This window comes from Gaeumannomyces tritici (genome assembly GCF_000145635.1).
Source record: "Gaeumannomyces tritici R3-111a-1 unplaced genomic scaffold supercont2.2, whole genome shotgun sequence".
Taxonomy (NCBI): domain Eukaryota; kingdom Fungi; phylum Ascomycota; class Sordariomycetes; order Magnaporthales; family Magnaporthaceae; genus Gaeumannomyces; species Gaeumannomyces tritici.
Genome location: NW_008804546.1, coordinates 6,063,212 through 6,074,590, shown reverse-complemented (window position 1 = coordinate 6,074,590; position 11,379 = coordinate 6,063,212). Strand labels below are relative to the sequence as shown.

The following is an 11,379-nucleotide window of genomic DNA, read 5'->3' as shown; positions in this document are numbered from 1 at the left end:
GTGCGCGCCTCGCACATCTGATCTCTCTCTCTCTCTCTCTCTCTCTCACACACACACACACACACGCCCCTCCCTTTCTTACTGCGCCCACTCCATTGCATTTCCACTGCATCCACACCACCACTTTGATGTAATTGGCCATTTGGCGCCAACGACGACGGAGCGGCGCTCTTGGGGTTGTTTGTTTGTTGTTCTTCTGTTTTGGAGGTCGAGAATTCTCCCAACTCTTCACTCTAGTCAGCTTCATTTTTTCTCCCCTCTTTCTTTTTTCTTGTCAATCGCCGTTCGTCGGGCTTCTCTCTGAAGTATGACTAATTCTACCAAGGCCCGTTGTGCAGCCTGCATCACATGGCCGGTGAGCTGTAACCTGTGTGAGTGGGTGTTTTTTTTGTTGTTTTTTTGGGTGTGTGGTGTTTTGACGGAGGGCCATATATATGCGGTTCAGGCACCAACCGATACCGGCAGCAGCCAACCCACACTACTTGGGGGACAGTTTTCGTCCCCCCACTCGGGGTTGCCTCTAATGCAGCCACATCACAAGAGTTCCGCTTCCGCAACCTGTTCTTTGCCATTCTTCGCCGCCGCCGCCGCCGCCTCGTTTTCTTTCTCGTGGTTTTCTTTCCCTTTCTATCCATGCAATCACCCTAGTTGACAAGTTCCGATTGAATAGAGACATGCATCTATACCAGAGTCAGTCTGCTGGCTGCCCAGGGGTTGTAAGAGCAGGACCAATGACACCAAAAACACCACCCTCCATCCTCTTCACCGTTCCCGCCCAGAAAAACAGCAAACGCACGCCGTCGTCATTGCTGCCCACCTTTTCCACAACAAGAAGTCGAGAGACGGGAAAACAGAAACCTGCATTGGGCTGTGCTGCATGAACGCCCCCCCTCACCTTCCTGAGTTCCAGATTCTCCCTTTGGTTGGCCATGGCGGCGGCCGAATAGGATTGTCTTTTTCTTCTTCCCGTGCATGCTGCTTGCTTGGGATGCACATTTACCCATCCACTCCTACCTCGCTTGGTCCCAATCACGATGCGGCGAATTGGCATCTGCCCTCGAGTGGGAATGCGGTGGGCATGTACGGTTAGGAAACAGGGCAAGATTAGGGATTGGAGGTAGTGTGATGCTGAAAAAATGTCGACAATGACTACCATTGGCTGTGCTTTGCCCCAGTCCCGTGCTCTCAGTTCCTCACTTGCCATGCATTCGGGAATGGTTGGTTGGCCGACATGGCGTGTGATGGGGGCTAGACGCATCAGGACACGATAGGATTAGACAAAACGTAGTGGCACTCGGTAAACTTGATTGATTGAAGAGGGCCTATGGTAAAAAAGAAAAGGCCTTGATTAAAACTTGGACGAGAAGGAAAAAACCCAGAGCCTTCGATTAGAACTCAGAGAAAAAAAAAGCATCGATTGATGGATGACGAGAGCAAACTTGAAGACGAGGCCAATCGATTCTTAAATACGGACGCCAATTGCAATGGATGGTGGTCTATGGTCGAGGAGGACGGAAGAAAACGGAAGCGCAATGACAAACCAAGAAAAAAAAAGCAGGAAAGAGCAATGATTGTTTCCTTTCTCCCAAACTCCGACCCCATTGGAGAAAGAGAGATGATAAGATGAAAGGGAGAGAGGTAAACTCAGTACAAGCAGACAAAGAGAAATAAACGATGAGCAGGAAACCAAAAAAAAAAAACCACCAATAACTGCAAGCGCCTAAGCTAAGGGTAATCTGATAGAAGCAGAGAGAAATCCTCCTCTAGAGAGAGTCCTTCTGATGAGATGGTTTCCTTTTTGGGTTGCTTCCCGCCTCGCCTCGGGAAAGAGGGTCAGGATCAAACAAAGGAGAATGGCTTTGGCCGAGGTGATTAAGTGAGAGAGAGACCCAAGCCAGGATCTATCATTAACCATGATAGGAGATGAGAGGGGTTTTTGGCTGCGCCTTATTAAAAGTGTAGGGGTGAGAAACGCCGTTCGAGCGTGGGCCAGTCTCATTGTAGGATTGGTTTAAATGTCTGCATGTCGAGATGACCAGGTAAGGGTATGAAGGTGGTACAGCAAGGCCACAAGTGCTGGAAACGGTCCAGATGGGTGGCATGGAATAAACCATTGCTCCCTTAGCAGTCCGACATGGTGACCTCGGCAGGGTCTTCGGTTTCCGGCTCGGGCGTGCGGTAGGTAATGTCGGCCCACACCCTCCAGTGCAGGATGCCCAGGTGGGCAAGGCGCGTCGCCATGTTCTCGACGCTGTGCTCCTCGCGGGCGGCGGTATTCCTGCCGCTGGCGTCCCTATCGAGCTGCAGGAACGGCGGATGGGCGACGCTGGACCCTTCCCTAGACGACGACGACGACGACGTGGCCACGATGCCGCCCGGCCCGCTGTGCAGCCTGCTCCCCGTCGCGGCCGAGAAGAGGCCGAGACCCGAGAGGTTCTTGTACTCGCGGACGCGGCCGGCCAGCTCGGCAAATAGCTTGGAGTGGAACGCCTGCTTGGCCTCCTGGAACTGCTCGCTCTGGCAGTTGGACAGCCACGAGTCGAGCTTGCGCTCGACGGTCGGCAGCATATCGAGCGGCGCCTCGGTCGACCGCAGGATTTGCAGCGCAACGTCGGGCACCAGCCCCCTCCACCTGTGCGCCGGGCTCGATGCCGGCGCGGCCGTCTGGACGAGGTCGACAAGGGACGCGTAAACCTTCTTTGACTTTGCCCGTGTGTCGGCCGAGTCGAGCGCCGGGTTGGACGGTGCGGGAGTGAATATGCAGGCCGATGTCCGTGGCGAAGACGCGGCCGAGCCGACCAGACTCGAGGGCCTGGAGGGTGATGTGTTGAAGTCAAAGTTGATCGACGACCGGTTCGAGCGGGAGCGGGACGAGCAGTCGTCGTCGAGCACATAAGACGGCACCGAGGTCGGCGGCAGGAGGCTGCTGCCAAAGGGTGTCGGCATCGCCTGCGCGATCCTCGAGACGCGCTCGAGATCGTCGTACAGCTTCATGCACATGTCCAGGCAGATGGCGTCGACAGCGTCCGAGCTGAGCTTCTCCAGTCGGTCGTGGTCAAACAGGAATGTGCCCGGGAAGCGGTAGGTGCCATCCAAGTGGTCCTGAGCCGCCGACGGCAGGATCAGGCGTGAGATGCCGTAGAAGAATCCGGCCATATCGCCCAGCCCCTGCTGAATATCAGACGGCGAGTCAACGGCCGAGTACTGGCGGTCGGCGTCGCGGTACCAGAGGCGGGCGCGGGCCGTGTCCACCTTACTACGGGCCTGCAGCTTCTTGTGGAAGAAGCGCTGCTGGAAGTGGGCCGTGTCCTCGATCAGGACGGGTCGCAGGCAGCGTATCTGGTGGTTGGCCACGTCGAGCTTCATGGCCTCAAGCACGCTAAGCAGACTGCGCATGCCCTGGACCAACAGACTGATGTCGTTGTTGCGGTTGCCGTTGCTGAGCTCCCTATACATCTCGTCAACCCACTCGTCCCTCATAGGAGCGCAGTGTAACTTCAGGACTGATGAGAGCCACGAGGCCAGCTTCTCCAGGTCCGCAATTCCCCTGTTGAACTGCTGGATCAGCAGCTCCACGTTCAGACCCTCGTCCAGGAAGTCGCGGTCCCGTGCCGGCACCAGCGTCTGGATAATCTCTTTGACCGCCTTCAAAAGCCGGGGCAAGCACCAGTCCGAGTCCTCGCCGTAGCGCTGGACAAACGTCTCGCGGTCCGTCACGAAGAGCGTCAGCTGCTGGCTGAGGCACTCCCAGAATTCGGTTGCCCTCTGCTGTTTCCTCCGTCCCTTCTCGCCGTCTAGGTTAGGCCGGAAGTGCAGGTCGGGGTCGAAGTTGATGTCGTGCCTCAACTTGGGGTTGTGGATGATCTTGTTCACGTCCAGCTCGCTCAGCGTGGCCTTGGTGACAGGCGGCTCGTATACCCTCATGCTGCGATGGTGTCGCCTGTCATTTGACTCTGCGCTCGTGGACCTGCCGGACGGGTTGCGCGACAGTGGTGCTGGTAGTGTCGCGGGCGTGCCGAGGTCCTGCTGCCTCGCCACCGATCTGTCCTCATATCGCAGCTTCTGCTGGCTGCTCTGGGCAAACTCCGACTGAGGCTCGCTCGGCGTCTGGGCGGCTGTTGGCCTGGTGTCCACGGTCGGCTCCGTTGTTGGCACGGCCTCACCGTCCGACTTTGCCCTCGTGTGTCCAACGCAGCCGCCGTCAATACCTCCATTTCCCTTTTCGCTCATTTTGACGTGTGTTCGAATGTGTCCTCGGCGATCGGTCCTTGATCCTTTCGAGTAGATCTCTGTTGCCCTCCAGCGCAGCTGGTAAGGTGGATTAAGTAGGTGTAGGAGGAGGAAAGATATGGAAGGGCAGAAGAGAGGCGGATGAGTCGAGGTTCCAAAAAAGGAAAAGTGTGCTGATCAGGTTCGAGGTTACGTTTGTGTCTGGTGTTCGCGAGTCCTTGCCGACCTTTTAGGAACCAGGCCAGAGGAAACGGGACGAGGGTTGCGGAGGGCGGCCAATTATGAGTTGCGGGATTGGGTGGAGGAGAAAGAGCACCCCCAGAGGTGTGAGACAAGCAATGGCAGGAGCGGAGCTCGCTGGATACGGAAGGAATTATCAGCAACGGGTGCATACGGCGGCGGGCGGCAGATGAAAGAGGGCAGAAGCGAGGGAGCAAGCACTATGCGCAAGCGGTCGAGTAGTACGCGAGGCAATAATGCAGAGGGATCCCATGAGCACTCAGGTTTGCACGGAAAGCCGCAGCAGAAGGGCTTGCAGCAAGGTCACAGTGCAGGGCTTGGGTGCGCCAGCGACAGAGCAGTCCAATGGGTTCATGCAGCGTGCAGTTGCGAGGGGGCGGGGGTCGTGCTTGAGTTGTTGTGTGGGCGTCTGTGCATGGCCCGGTGGCAGGATAGCAATATCACGTACCTTCTCTTCTGTCAAAGAGGGAGGAAAGCAAATCACGCAGGCTGCCGCGTTTGTCAGGTCCGTCCTTGAGATATCTCCCAGGCCACGGAACGCCACAGAGGTCCGTTCCCGTCAGGTCGGCCCCCTCTTTGCCCACCAGCAGTCGATCGGTCGGTCGGTCGGGTTCAGGATCGGTTCGATCGGCGGCGAGGAGCTGCTCGGGTTGCAAAAGGTGTACGAGCGGGAGAAGAGCGGTGGTGTACCGATGCTCCTCAAATACGCAAAACTGCACAAGCGATGTTGGTGAAGGAACGCCGAGAAGAAGACGCAGCAATAAAACAAAAGCCACCTGCTCTGAAGAGTTGCCCGGTAGTCCTTGCCGCTTTGGAATGCAGACGGAGAGTGAAGGGAGAGAACAAAGACGAGGAAAGACCGGAAACAAGAATTAGGGGGGAAGGGCAGGGAAAGGGACGGGAGCAGAATAAGAGAGAGAAAAAATATGTTGTCAGGTTTAAAGGCAGGGTTTAATGGCGAAAGGGGAAGAAGAATGAAGGGACTGGGGGGGGGCAGGGAGCAGCCCGGACAGACGACCCTGGCTGGGTCTGGTATGTATTCGTAAGGCGGTCGGCTCTGTTATTGTTGTGTGGTTCTGGATGCAGCAAGCACCTTGTCGATGCAGCGACGCACAGAGATATTACAACCAACCCAGACAGCAGGAGCGGGACTGGGAGGGGAGGGGAGGGGAGGGGAGGGGGGTGTGCGCAGCCAGCAGCCAGCGCGAACAGGAGAAGCCGGATTGTGGGTATTATGCTCGCAGCATCTGCGGGCTATTTTTTTATTTTACTTTTTTTACTTTCTCGTTCTCTCGTGGTGCACGCCGAGGGGCTAGCAGCAAGGAGAGAGAAGCAGCGCGGGAGACTGCAGGTGGCGAGCAGGCGGACGAATTGGTCGCTAGCGCCAGGGGCGGATCAGTCTGTCTCTCGGTAGTGGAGAGAAGGGAGAGAGTGAAGCGTCGAGAGCGTGGGCTCTGTTGGGGGTGGGAGGAGCACCAGAACCAGCGTGTGAGCGGGTGAGGGCCGAGGGGTATGAAGGAGTGTGCGGGTTCCCCCAGCGATGCAGACGAGGCACAAGACGCAGGTGGCTTACGTTGTGTTCTAGAACATCAGAAAAAAAATGCAAAATGCAAAAATTCAGAAAAACAAAAGGAGGCGAAGACACGATCACTAGAAAGCCGAAATGAGCGGGGAGAGTAGGTGGGAAAGAGTGCGGAGTAGAGCGAGAGAGTAAGTAAAGATGAGACCGGGACAGGGGCGGCCAGAAGATGGAGCCGCTCCCTCGCTCGCTGGCCCGGACAGTGTGTGAGTGTGTGATATTGCCGCCAGGAGCGAAGATGACGGCGCAAGATTGATGGATCCCACATCCTGTTTGCACACACCCCCCACCCACTCACACCCAAGCACAGTCTCGGAAAGTGCACCGCACCTAGTCAAGCCACGCGCCTACACTTTGGGACCACTGGGAGCTTGGACACAATAACTCGAGCGCCAGGCCCCCTCCCCCAATTCTCCACAGCACACCTGTCAGCCCGTGGCAGCGGGTTGGAAGTCTGTTTTCCTTTTCATGACGGCCGGCGTGCCACACAGACTGGCGAGCTGGCCTCCCTCGCCCTTGACCCCTGCACCGCACCCGCGTCCACCGTCAGCTACCCGCTTGCACCAACAAGACTGCGACTATCGAGTGCTGTGGGCAGGCCCGCCGAGGCTTTACTGTGTAGTCCGTCTAGAGCCACACGAGGAGGCTTCAAAATGAGAGTGAGGCTACCTACACCGGATCCCAGCAGAGTGGAGACGAGGCGCGCGGCTGGCCACCTCGGATCGTCCACTGCCGCCATGGCACCGAGCAGGTCGAGCAACCGCGCCGTCGACTTGAAACTTTCAACCCGTTTCTCGCCTCGGGCCTTGCTCAGACGCCTCGGCGAGACAGGCCCCAAACTCGCGCGCCACAGCCTCGCCTTTGCCGCGCCGGGGCGGCCGTCGTGAGATTTATCCTTCATCCGTCGGCAAAGCGAGTCCCAAAAGGGGAATTTGTCAGTACAGCAGTGCAGCGAAGCGCGGCGGGCGTTCTCTCCGTAGCCACCATGTAAAAGGCGGGTTGCATTCGTGGTTTGGCGTTGCAGTAGCGAAAAGAAAAATACAGCGAGCGCGAGGGAGGAGGAGTCAAGCGCCTCCAGTCGTGTGCAGCATCGTGTGAGAAGAGAGTTACAGAAGGCGGCTTGCCAGGAGATGCCCTGGAATGCTGGCCCTCCTCACCCTGGGCTCCACCACGAAAGCAGTGCCAAACATCACGCAAAACCCGCCTAAAAGGGAAGCACCGACTGTGCGGGAGGTCCTTGACCGACAGGGGGGGATGAAAGCCACATCGCATCTCCGAACCGAACAATTAGCGGGCAGGCATCCCACCCCGGAAGGCCAGCCGAGCAGCCAATCGACTTGGTCCTGACATTGCGAAGGACAAGAACGGGCAGCGCAGAGACACGGCGTCGCGGAGAAATTTCAGACAAAAGGGCCATGCTAGCAGTTGGCGGAAGCGGCCCTGACCTGGGCTGGAGGTCACCTGTCGTGGCAGCCAGAGCGGATCTCCTGGATTCTGGGACCACCACCACATGCGCCGGCCCCAGGGCAGCCTCGCGCTTGGAATTTGACTATAATTGATCCATACGATGCACCACTCTGGGCCCCGGTCTCGCATTCCCTGCCCCTGAACCCTAGCTGCGGTGGCTTCGTCGGTCGCAGTCGGGGACGAGGCGGCGGCCGAGCGGCGAAGGAGGCGGAAGAGGGGAAAAGCAAGGCGTGGGAGGAAGAAAAAAAAAGAGAAAATGCAAAAATAACATCAAGGCGGCCACCAACACCAACATGCACTTCCCCAAGGATCAGCCCCCCAACGAACCGACGACGGCAGCAAAAATCCAGCTCGGCGGAGCAAAGTCTACTCCAATTAGGTCGGTGCCGATAACGCCAGGGTCTATTCTAGCGACACGCTTTCGGCGAGCCGTCGACAGCCAGCGATGAACGGGTGTGCTTGAGAGTGAAAAACAAGGTGTGCGCCGGCGTCTCCACGTTCCAGTGGGGCATCACGCGGACAAGACAAAAAAAAGTTGAGATCGTCCATGTCGGTTACAGTGGAGTTTCTGCCTTGGTGTGTGTGCAGCGGTCGCTTCTGAAGCCATCAACACACGGACAAGACAAGAGTCGAGCCCCGAGGCGAGGCGAGCAGCAAGGTAGGGGGCAAACACGACACCACCCCACACCCGATGGTCACACACGACTCCTCCCCCGATAGGTTTGGTTTGTGCGATATGCATACACAGGGAGGAACTGCGATACGATATATCGGACGGACTGATTCCCTGTTTTCTTATTTTCTTGTTTTCTTGTCGCCGCTGCGTGCAGGTTCCAAGAAAGGACAACAAGATGGCAAACAAACCAACATAAGGTCTCGAACGCAAAAACAATATGGCAGGCAGTAGGCGATTTGGGCTAGGCCTCCATCCCGCCGCCCAGGAATTGGTCTCGGCCATATTTCCATGCGAGGTTTTAAATACGGCGGTGATCTTAGCACTGCACCACCACCATCCACCATCATCACCACTAGACCGAAAGCCAAAATGGGTTCAGGGCCCACTGGGCTCCCGGCTCCTTGGTTGCGCTCCCCTTAGGGATGGTCGCGCAGCCAAGGGCGTAATCAAGGGGGTGGTGGTACGGTCTGGTGGCGCCCTGCCGAGATGGGGACCAACCACGGCCGGATCAAAAAAAAACAAAAAAAAACGGAACACTTTTCAATTTTTGCCCCAGTGCATACCACCACCAATTGAAAAGTGTTCCGTTTTTTTGACCAGACCGTGCCAACCTGCTGAACGGCGCTGGAAGTTGTGCTGGCTTGCTAGCGTTCGCGGCTGGCTCCAGGGCCCCTTGAGAGTCATGGCTGGCATCAATGCGCCGATCCGCGACTTGGCGTGGGCGCCACGACAGGGAAATACTGCGGATATGGTGGACGACGGGGTCTCTGCGACTTTCTTTCCCTATTCTTGTTGCTCATGCGTTTGGTGTCGTTTTGCCGTCCTTTTCCCTTCCATCCTCTTATGCGCCCGCCTAGAGGGAAGATCGCAACCTGGGTCTGTTACCATCCATTCCGGAGTTGCTTGCATGTCGACTGCAAACATTGACGCAAACTCCGCCGTGATGGTTGGGAGGCGTGGTGTTGTTGCGCCTCCTTCATGACCCTTGCTCTCGCTGAGACGTGCGGGTTCCTCTCACCTCACTCGCTTGGTACATTGGCCATCCACAATGTAGCTTGGCGAAAATAAAATAAACGAAAGGGACAGACGTTCAAAAAAAAAAACCTAAACCTGCGAGAATGCGCGTGAGAAGGGACGGGGCATGGTGGCGGGTGCATTGCATTACGAGTTACGAGGCAGAGCCCACACACCAACACGATACTGGCGCTTTTTTATTTCTTTTCTGCGAGCATACCTGGTATAGCATATCCCGTAAATATGTGGCAGCCACGCAATGCATAATAGCGCCGCTGCAAGTTACATGACCACACCGCCGCATGTTCCCGAGCCCATTTCCCCTCGGCTCGCTCTCGTGTTGTTGTTTTTGTGTCTTGCGGTTGTTTGCCCCATCCTCACTTCCTCTTGCATTGTTGTTTGCCGCCGCCCCCGCCGCCGCCTTTTATCCCCGCTCCCGTCAGCAAGCAGCAAGCGGAACTCTCGAGCTGAGAACCAAGCAAGAGAGGACGACGGGTTTAGGAACCAAATCGAATGGCCCGCGGACGGACTAGTCCGCTTTCGCCCTAGTTCCCCTTCCCAGAGCCCACTCCCTGCCCTGGACCCTGGGGCTGGAACCACACAACTATTTTTTCCCCTGAAAACGGCGGGCGGTGCCATGTGCCTCGCTCTGATCCTGGTATACTTTTTAAAGTGCTGGGTGGGGATCGCATCCTGTTTTTTTTTAGGGGTGTGTTTGCTGTTTTTGTGCCTGTCCGTGATTAGCTGGCACCTGATAGGCGGGTAGAAAAGTGCCTGATTGTTCTCTGCATCTTCTTTTCTGACATTTTGATGGAAGCGACGCATCGGCCCCGGGGATCTCGATTTAATTGAGCCACTCTTCTTCTTATTCTCTCCGACAGCCCCGAACCACATCTTAGCTCGCAACGGAACCAAAGTCGCGCACCCTCTCTGTTATTTCCTTATATTGAGCCCTCCCCACACCAGGCCTTTTTCCCGGACATGCCCGTCGCCCCTAGCGCCGTCCTTTTGGTAGAGGCTGTGCTAGCTGCATCTCGTCATCTGTCCCAGCAAATCAGCAGGTCCCGCCACCCCGTGCGAGGTTTTTTTTTTGTAATGCGATGCAGGTCGTCGGGAGGTATTTATACATTGTGCATCTTGCGCTGACGGCATCCCGTCGAGGAGGATATAACACAGAAAAAGACGGAGGCCCCGAATTCGGACAACGATGACATCCATGGAAATGCGGATTTCTCCGACTCATGTCTCCGATTGCCTTTACTATTGATTGGTCCGGCGTCGACTTGTGACGTTTGCCTTTTTCATATTGACCATCCTACTTTGAACATGCTCGTGCATGATCCGTCGTCGGCCAAGGCAAACATGATTATTCACCCGCCGCTCTGTTTGCCGATTTGCGGGTGTTCGCCTCACTGTGGCTGCATCGGCATCTCCTTCTTCTCTCTAAAGTGTGCGCTAAGATGGCTTGCCATGGCCCATGATGGCCCTAGTAAGACACCATCGCGTGCATCGCGGTCAAATAAGTCGCTCCGCAATAGTGCCAGCGGTCTGGTTTTTTTTTTCTTGCTCGCCTCCACGTCAGGTGGTCAGCTTCCATCAAATCTCCTGCATTCTTGGCCTACCACCCACCCTCCCTTCCACCCTCCCTTCCACCCTCCCTTCCCCCCTCAGCCTCACATCTCGAGGAACACGTTAACTTGGCTTGTCTTATTCATTCCTTATCCTTATCTTCCCGCGATGGGCCCGTCACAAACCCGTCCAACCCCCGCCCACGGCTCTTGGGCACGGATGCTGGTCATCCCCGCGAGACAGGACAGGGCCTCCAAGTGAGAATGCCAATGTAACTCTCGCGCCTCCGCCCTAGCGGCCCCTTGCCCGCGCGCGCGGTCTTGACAACTCCCCCTCTCTCCCCCACCGCGGCCGCTAGCGTGCTGGTGTGTACCACGCTCCCGGTTATTACATTCCAATCATCACATCTGCGTGATTGTGAAAGACCCGGCGATGGCGGAACGGGGGTCCGTGTGGCCCTGTGCTTTTGCGGGAGGCGGCATGTCGTGCCACCAGCAGAATCCGATCTCTCTGCTCCCTCCCTGTTTCTCTCCCTCCCTTCCTCCCCCGTGCTTTGGCTATCTCTGCATAACCACTACTTGATGCACCGTGTCGAACCTTGTCA

General features: G+C 56.7%; 2 protein-coding genes across 2 annotated transcripts; both read right to left on the bottom strand.

Annotated features, from left to right (window-relative positions):
* Positions 1–518: 518 nt before the first annotated feature.
* On the bottom strand, positions 519–5,622 carry GGTG_04602 (hypothetical protein). The gene is made up of 2 exons (XM_009222398.1): positions 4,919–5,622; positions 519–4,587 (listed from the first exon to the last, which is right to left on the bottom strand). Exon 2 carries the CDS (start codon positions 4,228–4,230, stop codon positions 2,122–2,124), a length of 2,109 nt encoding a protein of 702 aa, XP_009220662.1. The 5' UTR covers positions 4,231–4,587; positions 4,919–5,622; the 3' UTR covers positions 519–2,121.
* GGTG_04601 (hypothetical protein) lies at positions 5,616–7,168 on the bottom strand. The gene is made up of 2 exons (XM_009222397.1): positions 6,723–7,168; positions 5,616–6,572 (listed from the first exon to the last, which is right to left on the bottom strand). The coding sequence occupies exons 1-2, from the start codon at positions 6,948–6,950 to the stop codon at positions 6,516–6,518; spliced, it is 285 nt and encodes a 94-aa protein (XP_009220661.1). The 5' UTR covers positions 6,951–7,168; the 3' UTR covers positions 5,616–6,515.
* Positions 7,169–11,379: the final 4,211 nt, after the last annotated feature.